This window comes from Monocercomonoides exilis, assembly GCF_001643675.1.
Source record: "Monocercomonoides exilis strain PA203 chromosome Unknown scaffold18-1597598, whole genome shotgun sequence".
NCBI lineage: Eukaryota > Preaxostyla > Oxymonadida > Polymastigidae > Monocercomonoides > Monocercomonoides exilis.
This window is the reverse complement of record NW_027150563.1, coordinates 189,325-205,212: the sequence shown is the minus strand read 5'-3', so window position 1 is coordinate 205,212 and position 15,888 is coordinate 189,325. Positions and strand designations below refer to the sequence as shown.

Here is a 15,888-nt window from a genome sequence, read left to right as displayed (position 1 = left end):
AACCCAGCTCGCTGCACTTCTGAGCGGAATTACCAGCTTCAGGGGCTCTTTCTGGAATTTTCTGCCAGTTTGTACAACCGTCGATAGTCCTGAGGGTGATGAAAGCACACAATCGACTTGCTGTCAACTATATTGAGGGAACGAAACGCAAATCGGTCAGCCAATGACATCGATGCATGAACACGCCCCGTACTTGAACTTTGGATGCGCTTGTCTGGCATCAAATCTGCTCCATTCGTCAGCGAAGCACGAATAGCCTTTGTGTCTGAAGCACTCCTAACATATGGCTGTTGAAGAATCTTCAGCGCATCTGTTGGTTCAGTGCCTCCAAAAAATGTCAGAGTCTGGGGCTTTGAGAATGTTTCGATCGGACGCCTGCAAAATGATCGAAGGATTGCTTCGTTCATTCGCAGTAATGGATCACGAATATACAAAAGATGCTCGTTTGCCCATTCCCGAATCCAATCTTCAATTGGAACAATACAAGTGTCTGTACAATTTTCTCCTTCAATTTCAAATCCAGAAACATAAAATGATTTTAGACTTGAATCATCGTTTTCCTTTTTCATATCTATTGCATTTGTAAATACGCTGTCAACCCACAAAGTCCATGTATCAATCTTTCCTTCGTCATCGTGATTGGCCTCTAGCGAAAATGGATAATACCATTCATAAAGTTCGCTACATCTCATCGAATATCGAGTTGTTCCCTGCGAAAAGCTTTTTATCAATTTTGAAAATTCAACAAATTTCTCGTAAATTTCGCCTTCTTCTTCTTCTATGCGGTTAAGTTTTTCCTTCAAAATCAAAAAAGCATTAGCATTTTTGCCGTTTTTCACTTCAAAATGATATGACTGAATAGTATTCTCAATAATCTGAAGCATTGTGGACTTTAAAACTGAAAAATTACCAAACTTGTTATAAAAATACATATAATTTGAAAATTGATTCACGTTGCAAAATTGAAAATATTTTAAGCAAACAAAAAAAGAAAAAAAGCACATTTTCATTTCTTAATCGTTGTTCAAAAGTATGAGCCTCTTCGAATGGGGCCATCAGGGTGGGGCACAAAAAACATATTTGAATCCAGTTAAGAAGATATATGCATCCCCAAAGCATTTATATCTCCAAAAACAAGATTTTTAATAAAACTTATGATCTGTAACATAACAAATTTATTCCAACAATTATCAAAATTATTTTTGAAAATACAAGACTGTTAACGTAATTAAAAAGAAATAATTTTACGTGTGACCGAAAGAATAGTTGACAATTCAATGAAGGAGAAAGATCTATTAGTCAATTATCATTTCATTTGTTTTAAAAAGAAATAAATTTTAAAATATCTGATGATTATTTAATTAGATATTATTAATGAATTATATATTTTATATTATATAAAAATTTTGTTTCTATTTTTGATTCAACCCAACATATACAAATGTATTAAAATTTATTTCTTTTTAAAACAAATGAAATGATAATTGACTAATAGATCTTTCTCCTTCATTGAATTGTCAACTATTCTTTCGGTCACACGTAAAATTATTTCTTTTTAATTACGTTAACAGTCTTGTATTTTCAAAAATAATTTTGATAATTGTTGGAATAAATTTGTTATGTTACAGATCATAAGTTTTATTAAAAATCTTGTTTTTGGAGATATAAATGCTTTGGGGATGCATATATCTTCTTAACTGGATTCAAATATGTTTTTTGTGCCCCACCCTGATGGCCCCATTCGAAGAGGCTCATACTTTTGAACAACGATTAAGAAATGAAAATGTGCTTTTTTTCTTTTTTTGTTTGCTTAAAATATTTTCAATTTTGCAACGTGAATCAATTTTCAAATTATATGTATTTTTATAACAAGTTTGGTAATTTTTCAGTTTTAAAGTCCACAATGCTTCAGATTATTGAGAATACTATTCAGTCATATCATTTTGAAGTGAAAAACGGCAAAAATGCTAATGCTTTTTTGATTTTGAAGGAAAAACTTAACCGCATAGAAGAAGAAGAAGGCGAAATTTACGAGAAATTTGTTGAATTTTCAAAATTGATAAAAAGCTTTTCGCAGGGAACAACTCGATATTCGATGAGATGTAGCGAACTTTATGAATGGTATTATCCATTTTCGCTAGAGGCCAATCACGATGACGAAGGAAAGATTGATACATGGACTTTGTGGGTTGACAGCGTATTTACAAATGCAATAGATATGAAAAAGGAAAACGATGATTCAAGTCTAAAATCATTTTATGTTTCTGGATTTGAAATTGAAGGAGAAAATTGTACAGACACTTGTATTGTTCCAATTGAAGATTGGATTCGGGAATGGGCAAACGAGCATCTTTTGTATATTCGTGATCCATTACTGCGAATGAACGAAGCAATCCTTCGATCATTTTGCAGGCGTCCGATCGAAACATTCTCAAAGCCCCAGACTCTGACATTTTTTGGAGGCACTGAACCAACAGATGCGCTGAAGATTCTTCAACAGCCATATGTTAGGAGTGCTTCAGACACAAAGGCTATTCGTGCTTCGCTGACGAATGGAGCAGATTTGATGCCAGACAAGCGCATCCAAAGTTCAAGTACGGGGCGTGTTCATGCATCGATGTCATTGGCTGACCGATTTGCGTTTCGTTCCCTCAATATAGTTGACAGCAAGTCGATTGTGTGCTTTCATCACCCTCAGGACTATCGACGGTTGTACAAACTGGCAGAAAATTCCAGAAAGAGCCCCCTGAAGCTGGTAATTCCGCTCAGAAGTGCAGCGAGCTGGGTTGACTATATGCCAGATGCTTCCCCGTTGTCATCATCGCCATCGTCGTCGTTATCGTCCACTTTGTCGGATGATGTATTTGTGAAGATTGCAGAGACAGACGATTTCAGTGTGTCGTTTTGCGTGTCGATGCATCTGGGTGTGTTTCGCATCTTCAACTTTGAGCCGGAGAACGAGGTGTCATTTGGGGCAGCTGCGGCTGATGCGCTGAAGACTATGCAGCAATCTCTGATTTCCTCACTTTCTGCTTCTTCCTCTCCGATTTCTCCGTCGTTAGCTGAAGGATCTGTGCCACCTACTAATCTGAACTGCACGCTGATCATCGACATCCGCTCGGCAGCTGGGCGCAGCCCTTCGCTTGCGCTGCAAGTTCTGTCGCTTCTGTTCCCGGGCGAGTTTCCAGTATTCCCGCAGAGTCAGATGCTGGGGACAGAGGCAAGTTTTGGGGCGGCGGAGCTGTGGCGGCGGCGTGGGGAAGGAGAGTTTGTGGAGTACAAGACGCTGCATGGAACAGACGAGTGGAAGCAGATTGGAGACACCTTTGAAGTGTCTTGTGATTTGGGGAAGGGAGACGGGAATGGGAAGGCGAAGACAGAAGCGAAGGCGAAGAGGAAGACAAAGTGGAAGGCAAATAGAAAGATGGGGAGTGAAGGAGAGATGAAAAGGAGGAAAGAGAGTGAGGGAGAGGAAGGGGAAGATTTGAACGGTGGCTCTTGGATCAAAAACGCAAAAAGGGCATTTTGGCAGAGGAAAGGCGAGTGCGTGTGGGAATGTTTCATTTTCGCGGGTGTTTTCGTTCAACACGAACAAGACGAATCCGTTTCTGTCGTTTGTGGGCGGCGGTGCGGAGTCAAGGGGAGCAGAGACGACGAATCCGTCATCGGCATGGCCGCGCGCAACAACGGCAGCACCATCGCTGTTTGATGGGCACCGTGTTCTTGTGCTGACCGACGGGATTGGGGAGTCGGCGTCGTGTGTGTTTGCAGCGTTTGTGCACGAAAAGCGGCTGGGGAAGGTGGTTGTGGCGTCTGCGGGGAGGACGACGCTGGAGAACACAGCGAATGTGGCGATTGGAGCGAAGTATGCAGGGTGGGAGACGTCGGCGAAGACGCTGCAGAGATGGAGGGAAGAGGAAGAGAAAAAGGAAGAGGAAGAAGGAGAGGAAAAAGGAGAGAGAAAGAAATCTGGAGAGAGAAAGAAAGAGGGGAGGATGGAGGCAAAGAGGGTGGCGAAGAGGGCGATGAAGAAGGTGAGTGGCGCGCAGGATGGGAGGAAAAGAGGGCAGGCGGGCATGGGTGCTGATGGGCACATTGAGGAGCCGCTTGACTTGAGCAGGCTGAATGAGACGGCTGGGTTTGGGGAGAACGAGGATGTGTTCTTCACGCTGTTTGACATCAAGCGGTGGGAGTGGGAAAAGTCAGCTGAATCGCTTGTGTTTGGGCAGTGGCCGTCGGAGGGATTGAGAGGGGGTGAGGACGGGAATGGGGTTGGGGATGGGGATGAGGATGGGGATGAGGGAGGAGGAGGTGGTGGAGGAGTTCTTGCGGCAGACTGGGTGGTGGCGTATTCTCCGCGGAATCGGCGGCTGGAGAGTGCTGTGCTGGAAGAGGAAGAGAGCTATGGGCTGTTTGAGTCGCTGGCATCGCTGGCAGAGGTGCCGATGGAGTGGGAGGTGCTGGAGAGTGGAGAGAAGTGCAGATTGCTGACTCTGGAAGCAGCAGCATTGGGAGGATCAGAAGCGGAATCAGGAGCAGGAGCAGGAGCAGGAGCAGGAGCAGGAGCAGAAACTGCGGGCGAGGAAGACGGGGCAAGAGGAGTGAAAAGCATGTTGGAGAGAAGGCTGGGGAGTGGGCTTGTGCGGAATGGGGTGTATGGGGTAGGGGTGCAGGCAGATGAATATGCGTTTGATGGAGCAGGGGAGTGTGTTGTGGTGCGGTGCCAGAAGGGGTATTTTCTGAATGAGAAGAGGGAATGCGAGAGGAGGCCTGGAGAGGAAAGGGGAGAAGGAGGGGAGGAGGGGGAGAAGGAGGGGGAAAGGGAGAGGGAGAGGGAGGTGGGGGCGATGGGGCAGGGAATAAGGATGTGAGGGGAGGAGAGGGCAGCGAAGGAAGGAAAGGAGGGGGGCTGAGCAGCGATGAGCAGAATGTGGTTGTGGTGACAGCGACGATATTTGTGTTTTTGATTGGAGTGTTGGTGGTAGGCGGGGTGATAATCTATGCGGACAACAGGCGGTGGGAGAAGGAGCTGGCGAGGAGGAGGGAAGGGGGAGCAGATGCAGATGCAGATGTGGATGTGGATGTGGCTGGTAATGGGGAAGAGAAAGAGATGGAGAAAGAGATGGGAAAAGGAAGAGGGGGAGGAAGGAAGAGAATGAGAGAGGAAGAGGAAGAAGGGGCAGTTGGAGGGGAAAGACTTGGACAAGGAAATGGCAGCAGTGATATGGATTGCATTGGTTCATCATCATCTTTCTTCTCTTCCTCCTCTTCCTCTTCCCTCTTCTGATTTCGCTGTTGAGTTGCATCGGACTCATTCCTCTTCGGGATCATTGTCTTCGACGCGGCTGAATTGTCCTCTTGCAGGATGTGAGGGCAGGCGAGGAGCACGAGAGAGTGCAATGGAGCGTGCAATGGAGCGTGCAGCAGAGAGGAAGATGGAAAAGGAGGAGAGGAGGCAGAGTGAAGAGGGAGGGAGATGGGTTGTGCAGGGAGGAGGCAGGGGTGGGCAAGGGAGAAGCGGAGTTTGGGAGCGGTTTGTGTGGATGCCGAGGATGCTGTCGCGAGAGTTCTTTGAGTTTGTGTCTGGGAGTGTGGCGCCTTCGGTGTTTGTGGGAGCAGGGGCGCTGTATCGTTCGGGGGAGTGTGAATATGGGGGCGGGTGTGAGGGAGGAGGATGGGGGAGAGGGGTGGGGGATTGTGGTGGTGGTGGTGGTGGGTGGGGAGGTGTTCTTGTTGCAGAGCCTGAGCAGAAGTGTCTGGCGAGTGTGGGGAGCATGGGGAGCGTGGCGTGTGAGATGGCGGAGGTGGGGGCAATGGATGCGATGGGAGGGATGGAGGAGAAGGAAGTGCTTGTGCCTGTGGAGGGCGCAGCTGGGGAGGGAGGAGATGGGAGAGGCAGAGAATGTGAGGAGTGTGGGAAGTGCGGGCATCTTCACTCTCCTGTTGCTGTTCATCCGCCGATTGCAGAGATTCAGATTATGCCTGCCATCAAAACATCATCATCAACATGTGCAACAACTTCTTCCCCTTCTTCTTCTTCGCCTTCTTCTTCTTCGATAATATGGGATAGAAAGGAGAAAGATGAAACTTCTGAGTTGTTGCATTCAGTTTGTGGCAGTTCGCCTGAGCTGACTCCACCGAGCAGCAGCAGCAGAAGTGGTAGTAGTAGTAGTAGCAGCAGCAGCATAAGAAGAGGAGGAAGAAGAGAGAAGTGGATGGACGAAGATTGTGAAAATGAGAGGAAGAAGAAAGGAGAAGGGAGGAAAGGAAGGAAGTTTGACAGAAAAGAGGGGAGAAGAGAAGAGAGAAAGAAAGTGGAGGATGGGCTGTTTGAGATGGATGGGGAAGCGGCAGGCAGGCAACTGGGCTGCTGTCCTCTTCCGCTGAAGCAGCTGCTGATGCTGCACAACATGCAAGAAGAGGGGCTGGAAGGAGGAGGAGGAGGAGGAGGAGGAGAAGAAGAAGAAGAAGAAGGAGAAGAAGAAGAAGAAGAAGAAGAAGAAGAAGAAGAAGAAGATGATGATGATGATAAAGAGGAAGAGGAGGAGGAGGAGGGAAAGGGCGCATGGGCAGAGAGAGAAAGTGGTGGAGATGGGGTGAATCTGACATATGAGGAGGACTATTTTTTGGAGAGAAGACGCAGAAGGAGGAGGAGCGTGTGTGGAGGAGGAAGAGGAAGAGTGGGCTGCCATCAGGATGGGGTTGAAGGGTGTTGTGAAGTGTCTGGAGAAGAAGGCAAGGAAAACAAGAAAGAGAAGGAAGAGAAGGAAGAGAAGGAAGAGAAGGAAGAGAAGGAAGGTAAAGAAGACGGAAAGAGGGATAAAAGAAAGAAGCATGGGGAGAAGAGGATGAAAGAGATGAAGGAGATGGAGCATGCATCTGTTGATTTATTGCATTTGCAGTGTGATTCAGAAATGGGTGAGCCAAGCTTGATGAGGTTTCCGGCATTATTGTCTTCGTCGTCTTCATTTCTGTTGGAATATTTGCAGCGTGAAGAAGACGAGGAAGAGGATCCGATGAAGATGAGGCAGGAGGATGTTGTGGAATGTTTGAAGGGGGAGCTGGTGAGGCAGATGATGGAGATGATGGAGATGATGGAGAAGGGAGGGGTTTGGGAGAAGAAAGAGTATTTGAGGAAGCTTTGGTGGCGGTATGAGGAAGATGTGGCGGAGTGGGTGAAAGAAGAAGGAGGAGGGAGAAAAGCGTTTCTGCCGCTGCACATGGTGCAGGAAGAGGAGGAGAGGAAGGAGAAGGAGAGGAAGAAAGAGAAGGAGAGGAAGAAAGAGAAAAGGAAGAAGGAAGGAGCCGAAGGAGCAGGAGAAGAGGAGGAAGCAGAGATGAACGAGGATATTGTGCGATGTATTCTGAAGTTTGTGGAGGAAAAGGCAGAAAGCAGAAGGAAAGAAAGGGGGATGGGGAGGAGGAGGGGAAAAGGGAAGGGAAAGGAAAATGGAAAGGGAAAGAGAGAAAAGAGGAAGAGAATGATGGAATTGGAGGAAGGAGGAGAAGAAGAGAAGGATGGGGCGGACAGTTCGGATGGCAGTGCTCATTCTCCTTCTGGTGGTTGTGGTGGTTGTGGTGGTTGTGGTGGTTGTGGGGGTTGTGGGGATGGTGAATGTGCAGCAGCAGCTGTTCCTGTGGGCAGCGCTTGGGAGTGTGCGAGCACGCATCTGCGTTGTGAGCCATGTGTGGAAGCGATTCGTGGAGTGGAAGCGCAGAGCAGGACGAGTTTTTGTGATTTTCAGTTTGTTGCGTCTCCTTCTGACTGTGATTCGATATTTTCATCAGCGCAACCGCAGCCATCATCATCGTCATCATCATCATCATCATCATCATCATCATCCTTTTCTTCTTCTTCTCCATCCTCTTCCTCTTTGGCGTTGCAAGGAACTGGAAGGCTGAAATTTGTGTTGTCACCTTTGCAGCCTTCGCCTTTGTTGCCTTCGCCTCGTTTGCCGACTTGAGGTTGGCATTAACTTTGGAGGGGGAATGGGCATTTCGGGTGGGATTGATTCCTTTGGAGACATTCCTTGTTTCATGATTTGAGTTGGTGATGAAGAGTGCAGCAGTGGGTGATGGACTTGGATGTGCATGTGTGCGTGTGTGTGTGTATGCGTGTGGGATATATTCAGCAAGGGGTGTGCTTGTCTTGTATGTGTTTTTGGAGTGGGATTGAGAGGACGAGGGATATCTGTTTTTGCTGTCTGTGCTGCTCTTTATTATTTTTATTTTTTATTTTTTTATTTTTTGTTTTTTAATATTTTTCATTTTTGTTAATTTTTGTTTGTTGATTTGTGTTTGGTTATTGGCAGGTATTCTCCTATTCATTGATTTGAAGCAGCGAGACATTGCATAGGATGCACAGCGCAGCGAAATCTGCCGGGTTGTCTGTTGCCAAGGATGGTGCATGCAGCAAGAAAAAGCGAAGAACAGCCGACTTGAGCAGGATGTGGGGCTTGCAGTTTGGGCAGTGGATGGGGGGTGGCAGGCGTGGCGAAAGCAGTTGGAAACAGCGAAAAAGAAATGGAGCACTCGGCGAAACGCCAAGCATGCCTGACAGCAGCACACCGATGAGCGGTGCTTCCTCGCTGCCCATTATCTGGAAGAGGCGGTGCAGGAACGGATGGAAAAGGGAGCAGGATCCAGAGCGAACACTGAAAGAGCAGCAAAGGCGGAGGAACTGCGGGATGGGGCTTTCGTGTTTTGGGGAAGCAGCACGAAGGAAGATGCGCATGGGTGTTTGTTGGGTTGCAGTCTTGACTGCATTGCATCTTATTTCAGCCATCAATTTGTGGCTTTGTATTTTGCTTTTATTTTTATTTTTATTTTTAATTTTTTTTTAACAATTATTTGACTTGCTTTTATATTTATTGTTGGTTTTGAGTTTTTGCTGAGCAATCTCATATGAAAGAAAATCAATCTTCAACTTTCATCGAGATTTGTAATCAAAAAGGAACATAATCTTGAAAATAATCCGTTCGCACTTTCTATTATTTTATGATGAATCTTGAAGTGTCGAACAATGACTTTTTCAAAAGAAAAGCGAACAATCAAGAAATATTGTTGTTTATTGTTTCTGTGAATTTATTATCACTTTGAAATGTTCACAAACAGACTTTGTTTTCCTTTCTTTTCCAAAAATGTTCAAAAACTTGCTCCTATTCTCACTCTCTTTTTGTTTTGAGAGGAATAAATATCAATTGTCAAAATTCACATCAAACAATTTTTTTTGATAATTTCGATTCTTTGAGATGTTTCTTTCCAATCGTCTGAACATTTCACCAGTTTCTTCATAAAAACGGAAATATGATGGTTGATTGGTTTTTTGTGTCCTTTTGTTTTTCATCAGTACTGTTTATTTGAAATGAATAAGAAAAGAATAAATCTCAAATTACGAATTCAATGTTCGAATTTCTAATCTTTGACAATTCGCAATAGAGCGAATCTACGAACGCAAGGAGCAGGTTTGCTCCTCAATAATGAGTATTAATTTAAATTATGGACGGTTTAAGATCTAACTTCGCCAATACTCAAATTCAAAGTTGATCCAAATTGTCCGCAATGAAAATGAAGCAACAACCTGTTTCAATAGAACACAGAGACGGCGATGGAAGAGAATAAGATCAAATTTAAACACTGGTCAAAGTGGAGTATTTTAGTGAAGAATTTACTAGGATTTAAGCATGAAATTCATCATCCGGAATGGAAGAAAGTGCACAGCTGAAGATGTCGAACGGCAAGCTGCACATTGTGAAGAGATTTTATCAAGAACAGAATCTGGAAAATTCTGTGAGATAATTATTGGAATTGGAACCACATTGTGCAGCGAGACAATTGAACAAACAGAAACCACAAAAAATCGAGAGATATTTAAACAAAATGAAGATATAACATTTTTATAGGCTTTTAAAAAGAATAAAACTACACATTATATTGTTTATTTATTAGGAAAAGGAACTGCGAATTGAAGAGTGATGTAGTTAAATAATGAAATCGCTGGATATTACAAGAATTCTAAAAGATAGATCCACAAATTGCAGAGAGATTATTATAAAGAAAGAATATCCTATCAAAATTTTAAAATAATATTATATACATACACAATATTGAAAAAATTTATTCATATTATGCTGTGGAATACAAATTAAACAAAACAAACGAGAAACAATAGAATATTGATATAATTTTCAAGGTAGAAGAGCCTCGCATAGCCGCGAGACAGAAAGAGAAGAGAGAGCCGCGCATAGCCGCGAGACAGAGAGAGAAGAGAGAGCCGCGCATAGCCGCGAGACAGAGAGAGAAGAGAGAATCAACTTACAACGAAGAAAAGATTATTAAGAATAAGAGATGAGCAGCTTTTTGAGATACGGATAAATGCAGCAACAAAATATACACATAAACACATAACAAGGATATTTGTGAGAATCGATACACATATTACAGCGAGATATTAATAGAAGGATAATTTAATAACAATAAAGATTTAGATAATTTTAATGAAGCTGCACACAATAAAGAGATATTTACGAGGAACAAGACAACGTTAAGTCTTGAGATCATGAGAGTGGAGATAGCAGAGATAGACGCACTTAACAGCGAGATGACAATTAAGATAGAAAACTCAGTAATTAGAGAGGCCTTCGCAAAGTGAATACTGACAAGCTGCATTACAACAACATATCAAAACTGAAAGAGTGAAATATTATCAATTTTAATAAGATAGGATACGATTCAATATAAGAGAAATAATTACAAAAGTGAAACCGCGAAATATAACGGGACGGAGAGATAAAAGATTGCTGTGTATTGTCGCGAGGTTATAGTGGAGTGACATATTGCTTTTGATCGAAAGGGTTTGAAGGAAGAAAAAGCTGAGTTTGCTGTGAGAGAAGGATAGAGAAAGTAATTGAGAGAGATTGCGAATCGATAATTAGATAAGGAACAGTGCATTTTCGCGAGTCATGTGTAGATATAGTAACGGCGAAATTTCACGAGAATATTGAAGAAGTGAATCCGCGAAAAAACTCGAGGAAAAGACAGAGCATGAGACCGCTAGAGACCGCGAGAGACGGATACAGAAATAAGCCGCATAGTGCGGTGTGATGAAAATTGAAGAAGACTCAACATATCTCAGCGAAAATGCCGATAGATGCACTCAGCCGGACTTTGAAGAAACCGGACAATGCAGTGAGAGTGGAAAAAGTTGTAGAGACATTTCAAATATTCGAACCGAGAAGACTAGATTATATTACAGACACGATTGCTCCGGTGCCCTGAAGAATTATTTGGAGACTATCCTCTCTGAAGAGAGAGAAAGATAGAGAGAGAGAAAGAGAGAAAGAGAGAAAGAGAGAAAGAGAGAGAGAGATGCCAGAAGAACAGACAGTGCTAGTCTATTATTAAGAAACATCTGATTGACCGTTTCGAGATGAGAAATGATGACTTGAATTCACCCCCATGAAAAATAATTAGTGTTTGACTGGAGAAGTAAATATACAAGAAGGAAACTTTTTCAAACATGGGGAGAAGACGTAGGAGTAGAGGATATATCAGCAGCTATATTGACTAATCAAAAGAACAAAACGGATACGTGGAGATAGCTAAGAAAATTTAAACAATTTTTGGATGAGAATGAACAGATGAAACATACACCTCATCGAGAACGATGCCAGGTGAATCTTGGCAAGATTTATTGATAACCTATCGACTACGAATCTTTCAAGTGGAATGATTCATCAGACAAGTGATGTGAAAGATATAGATATATTTTCAAAAACTTACGAAGGATAGAAGTCGAGAAACTGCAAATGATGTTAACCAGTGTGAGATTTTGCAGTTATTACTAAATGGGAAGACACCACATATAACTCAACAGACACGCAAGCACTTCAGAGGAGAGCCCTCATCCTCACTGTAATTTTGTTACTTTAGAGCTTGCTGAGCTGGAGAGATTGAGAAGGAAGGAATCTATTTTGAAAGAGAATACAGTATTATTAGAAGTGCAGATATAGATAACAGATAGGATAATTACTAAAATCGATATTAACAAACATTCAAATGCACTCATCGATGCAGTATAGACGCTCCAACATTGGCTTAATATATCCAGGACTTCATTTTAAGATAAATATGTATGGTTTGATATCAAAGAAGGTTAACCTGCAAAGATAAAGAGAATTAAAGAAGAATTAGAAGTTATTCAAAGAGAGAGTGTGATATACACGATACTTTGACCACATTCTCGATTAGACTTAAAGTTATTATTCACATATCAAGAAGAAAAGGTTCGGTTTGGAAAGCAGTTAATGCACACACGAGATGTGGACCAGGTTCAAGAGTGGAACAGGAATACTTTACGGTTTTCCGGTTCAAGATACGAAATAAATCCTGGAGACAATTGAAAGTCCTGATCCCCAAACGGGAGAAGTGGAAAAGTCGGAGAAGTTTCAAGAAAGAAAGGAAATGATCATCGAGAAAATGAATTTAGAGATGAAAGAGTGCACAGAAATGATATCAGAAGCTGGAGGTGAAGAAGATATGAGGATGGAGAAAGCGGACAAAGAAACGAGACTTATAGCTTAGAGAAGAGAGAAAGCAAAGGAAAGCAACTTTGTCACAGAACGCCTCATCCCGACCACCCTAGCTTTTGAGATCACCCCTCATAATTCCCAGCAGCAGAAGAGAGCTGAATGGAAGCAAACACACTGCCTCACAGAGAGGAATATGCGCACAGACCGGAGGAAGCAGGGTGTCAGATATCTAGGTTGGATGATAAATAACGCAAGGGAAACGAATTCCCGGTCGATTACGCCTCGGAAACACACAAAGAAAGGAAGGGAGTAGAGACAGGAACCGCACCATCATCCGCATGCTCTCTAAACATCCGCCGCACGATGACGTGCTAGGCAAGAGGGTTTAAGATCAATACTAATAAGTAAATTAATAAATAAAAATATTATTTAATCAAAGTAAATATATGGAAAAGTGCATTCAAGACTCATTATTGAGGAGCAAACCTGCTCCTTGCGTTCGTAGATACGCTCTATTGCGAATTGATAGAACGCAGTGAGACAGGATTTGCTCCGAAATAATATTAATGCGGATGGAGAGACTCAGAGCGTCTGGGTGCGAGAATAAGAGAGAAACATGTTGGGAAGAATATGACGAGAAAAAAGTGGCGAGATAGAAGAGGAGATAGAAAGAGAGAAACCGTCCAGAAATATCGAAGGCACCCATAACCTGTATTGACCAACAGGAAAGGAAGAGAAACCGTGAAGAAGAACCTTACTCCTTTAATTCATGGCAAGAAAGTGCAAAGAGAAGAGTCAGACTAGTCCACACAGCGTGTGGTGAGCGGACTTGCTCTGCCACTGCAGCAGAAGAGCGGGGGGCAGAGCAAAGGGCACGCAGTTTTCTTTTCCACGCCTCGCGAAAGCGAGAGTGGTTTTTCTTTCTGCTCCGTTTTGGAACACTCGCCTCTCCGGATCCTTGCACGGACTGCAGGAGACAGCTCCGAGGGGCTATGTCCCCTGCCCTCTGGTCTTCGTGACCAAGGCGAAAAGGCGAAGTCGGCGGTGAAGAAATGCGGACAATTCATTATATTCTATTTATTATTTAACATGTTATTATCTATATTTTCATCTCGTCCTTTTTTCCACGTCATATTTGGGAGGGCGAAGTTCTCACTTAAACCGCCCATAATTTAAATTAATACTCATTATTTCGGAGCAAATCCTGTCTCACTGCGTTCTATCAATTTTCTCCGAAATCAATGTTGAATGTTTCAATTTCGCTTTCATGATAACGTTTCAAAGTTGAGAGATTTTTCAAGTGGAATGAGCTTTTTTTTGTTCGTTAAAAAAAAGGAAGGAGTATTTTTTTCGAATTTTTAATTCAATTGTTCACTGTTCATCCAGCCTCTTCCGTTCGGTCAGATATCCAGAGGTTGTAACAAAAGCTGATTCATATCATAAGGAATACGTTATCTTGACCTCAGAATTACAGAAGGAAGTGCGAACACATCAGCAATTACAGCATCAGCTATAGTGAAATTTGCCATTTCTGGTTGTTCTTTGCGAAAACTCACGCTTCGAGTTTGTTGGATCAAAAACAATAAGCTTCGAGTTTATTGATCCCCTCACAGTCGGTTCATCCAAATTGAATATCTGTTTTTCACAAAATTCATTCCTATTGAAATAACAGTCAAAAGATGTGTTCCACAGCCAAATAATTCTTTGATCCATCACAAAAAGGCAATGAAAATTTGCTTTTATTAAAGTCCTCCTTTCTAACTGTGGCTAGAGCTTCACAATGCAGTTGTCAACTGCCTTTGAAATTTTCGCTTGAAATCCATCTTTTTTATCTGTGTTGTTAACAACATTTTCCATTTTTTTTTGAAGAATCATTAACAATTAAAGAGAAACAAACAAGTTCACAAACTTTCCGTTTTGGCAAACAGCTTCCAGATCTTGATTTTATGATTTTTTCTTTTGAAACACTTTGTTCTTTGCAGCAAACAACAAGTTCTGGAATTCCAACTTTGATAACATGTTTTCTTAATACCATTGAAAGCTGGTTCAACATTTTCGATCCATTTTCGCTTGAATAACACAATGTTGATTGAATCCATTATTCTGATAACTCCTTCAATTGCAATTCATTCCATCCATTCCAGCTGACATTCATTCCTTCTCCATTCAAATGATAACATTGACACACAGTATTTCTGCTTCTGAACATTTCATGTTTGATTCAAAGATATGGGTGATTTTTTTTGATATCATAAAAAAAGATCAAAAATCGAAAAAATTAAATCTATTGTGGTATTCTTTGATCAAAAAGTTCAATTGATTTTTTGCTAGTATTAAGCTTTTATTTCTGTCATATATATTTGTTTTATGTGAATATGCAAAATACATACCTTTTTTCATTAAAAAGAATTTTTTGATCAAGGAAAATAAAAATGAACCTAAAATTAATAAATAAAACTTCAAAATTGCAAATTCATAATTGGTAAAATACAACATTGCAAAGAGAAAATTTGTCAAGAAGAAAAGAAAAGAAGATAAAAAAACAAAATTATTGAAACTAATTTACAAATAATAGTTATTTCTCTTTTTTCTTTTCGTCTTTGAACAGCTAACAAATTTCCTTTCCTTTTATTCGGTTCATCGGATTCATCAAATAGAAACAGATAAAGTGGAATATTGGATTAACCCAAATTCATAAGCTTGTTCCCTCACATTACACTGAATAAAATTGGAGCAAACAATGGAGCCGATGCTGATGGCTGTGGTTAAACAAAGCAAAACACTTGCTCCATTATCGAGTATGCCCTCAACTGCTTCATTTCCCTCCTCCAAGACGCCTCCCTCACCCTCCTTTCCTCAACATTTGTTCCTCTTCACATACTGACCTTCAGTGCGGTTGAAACCATAATCACTTATAATGATGGATTTTTTCTAATTTCGTTACAATTCCTTCCATTTTCCAATTTTCTCCATTTTCTATATCATAGAAAAATACATGAGACTTCATCTTCTTTTCATTTAAAGTCTATATCATCGCTTATCTTTCATTGAGCCAAAAATCAGCCCAAATGAAAATATTTCTTCTATTTTTTTTTCCATCTATTTTCTCTTTTAATCGAATTAAAATAAAGCTCATTGCTTTATATCATCTTCTTCATCTCTTCAAAATGCCTTTCTTCAATAGTATCAACAAGCTTTTCAAAAACATCTGTTTCTCTTATAATTCTAATTCCAACTTACCGAACCGATCAGTGCAAGAATCTTTTGCAACTTCCATTCAAGCATGGGTTTTCCAAAAAATTGCTTTTCTCACTCATCGTTTCATTTTCCTCTCGTTCAGATGAACAAAAAGCATTGC

At 41.7% G+C, this 15,888-nt stretch overlaps 2 protein-coding genes across 2 annotated transcripts; one reads left to right on the top strand and one right to left on the bottom strand.

Moving 5' to 3' along the window:
- Nucleotides 1-38: 38 nt before the first annotated feature.
- On the bottom strand, nucleotides 39-1,163 carry MONOS_16412p (uncharacterized protein; the record flags this gene model as incomplete). Its single annotated transcript, XM_067869316.1, has 2 exons — nucleotides 1,003-1,163; nucleotides 39-914 (listed from the first exon to the last, which is right to left on the bottom strand). The coding sequence occupies exons 1-2, from the start codon at nucleotides 1,117-1,119 to the stop codon at nucleotides 39-41; spliced, it is 993 nt and encodes a 330-aa protein (XP_067728714.1). The 5' UTR covers nucleotides 1,120-1,163.
- Nucleotides 1,164-1,624: 461 nt separating this feature from the next.
- MONOS_17459 (uncharacterized protein) lies at nucleotides 1,625-9,324 on the top strand. Its single transcript, XM_067870381.1, has 6 exons — nucleotides 1,625-1,785; nucleotides 1,874-3,547; nucleotides 3,597-4,732; nucleotides 4,792-5,090; nucleotides 5,365-8,093; nucleotides 8,313-9,324. The coding sequence occupies exons 1-5, from the start codon at nucleotides 1,669-1,671 to the stop codon at nucleotides 7,962-7,964; spliced, it is 5,826 nt and encodes a 1,941-aa protein (XP_067728713.1). The 5' UTR covers nucleotides 1,625-1,668; the 3' UTR covers nucleotides 7,965-8,093; nucleotides 8,313-9,324.
- The last annotated feature ends 6,564 nt before the right edge of the window (nucleotides 9,325-15,888 follow it).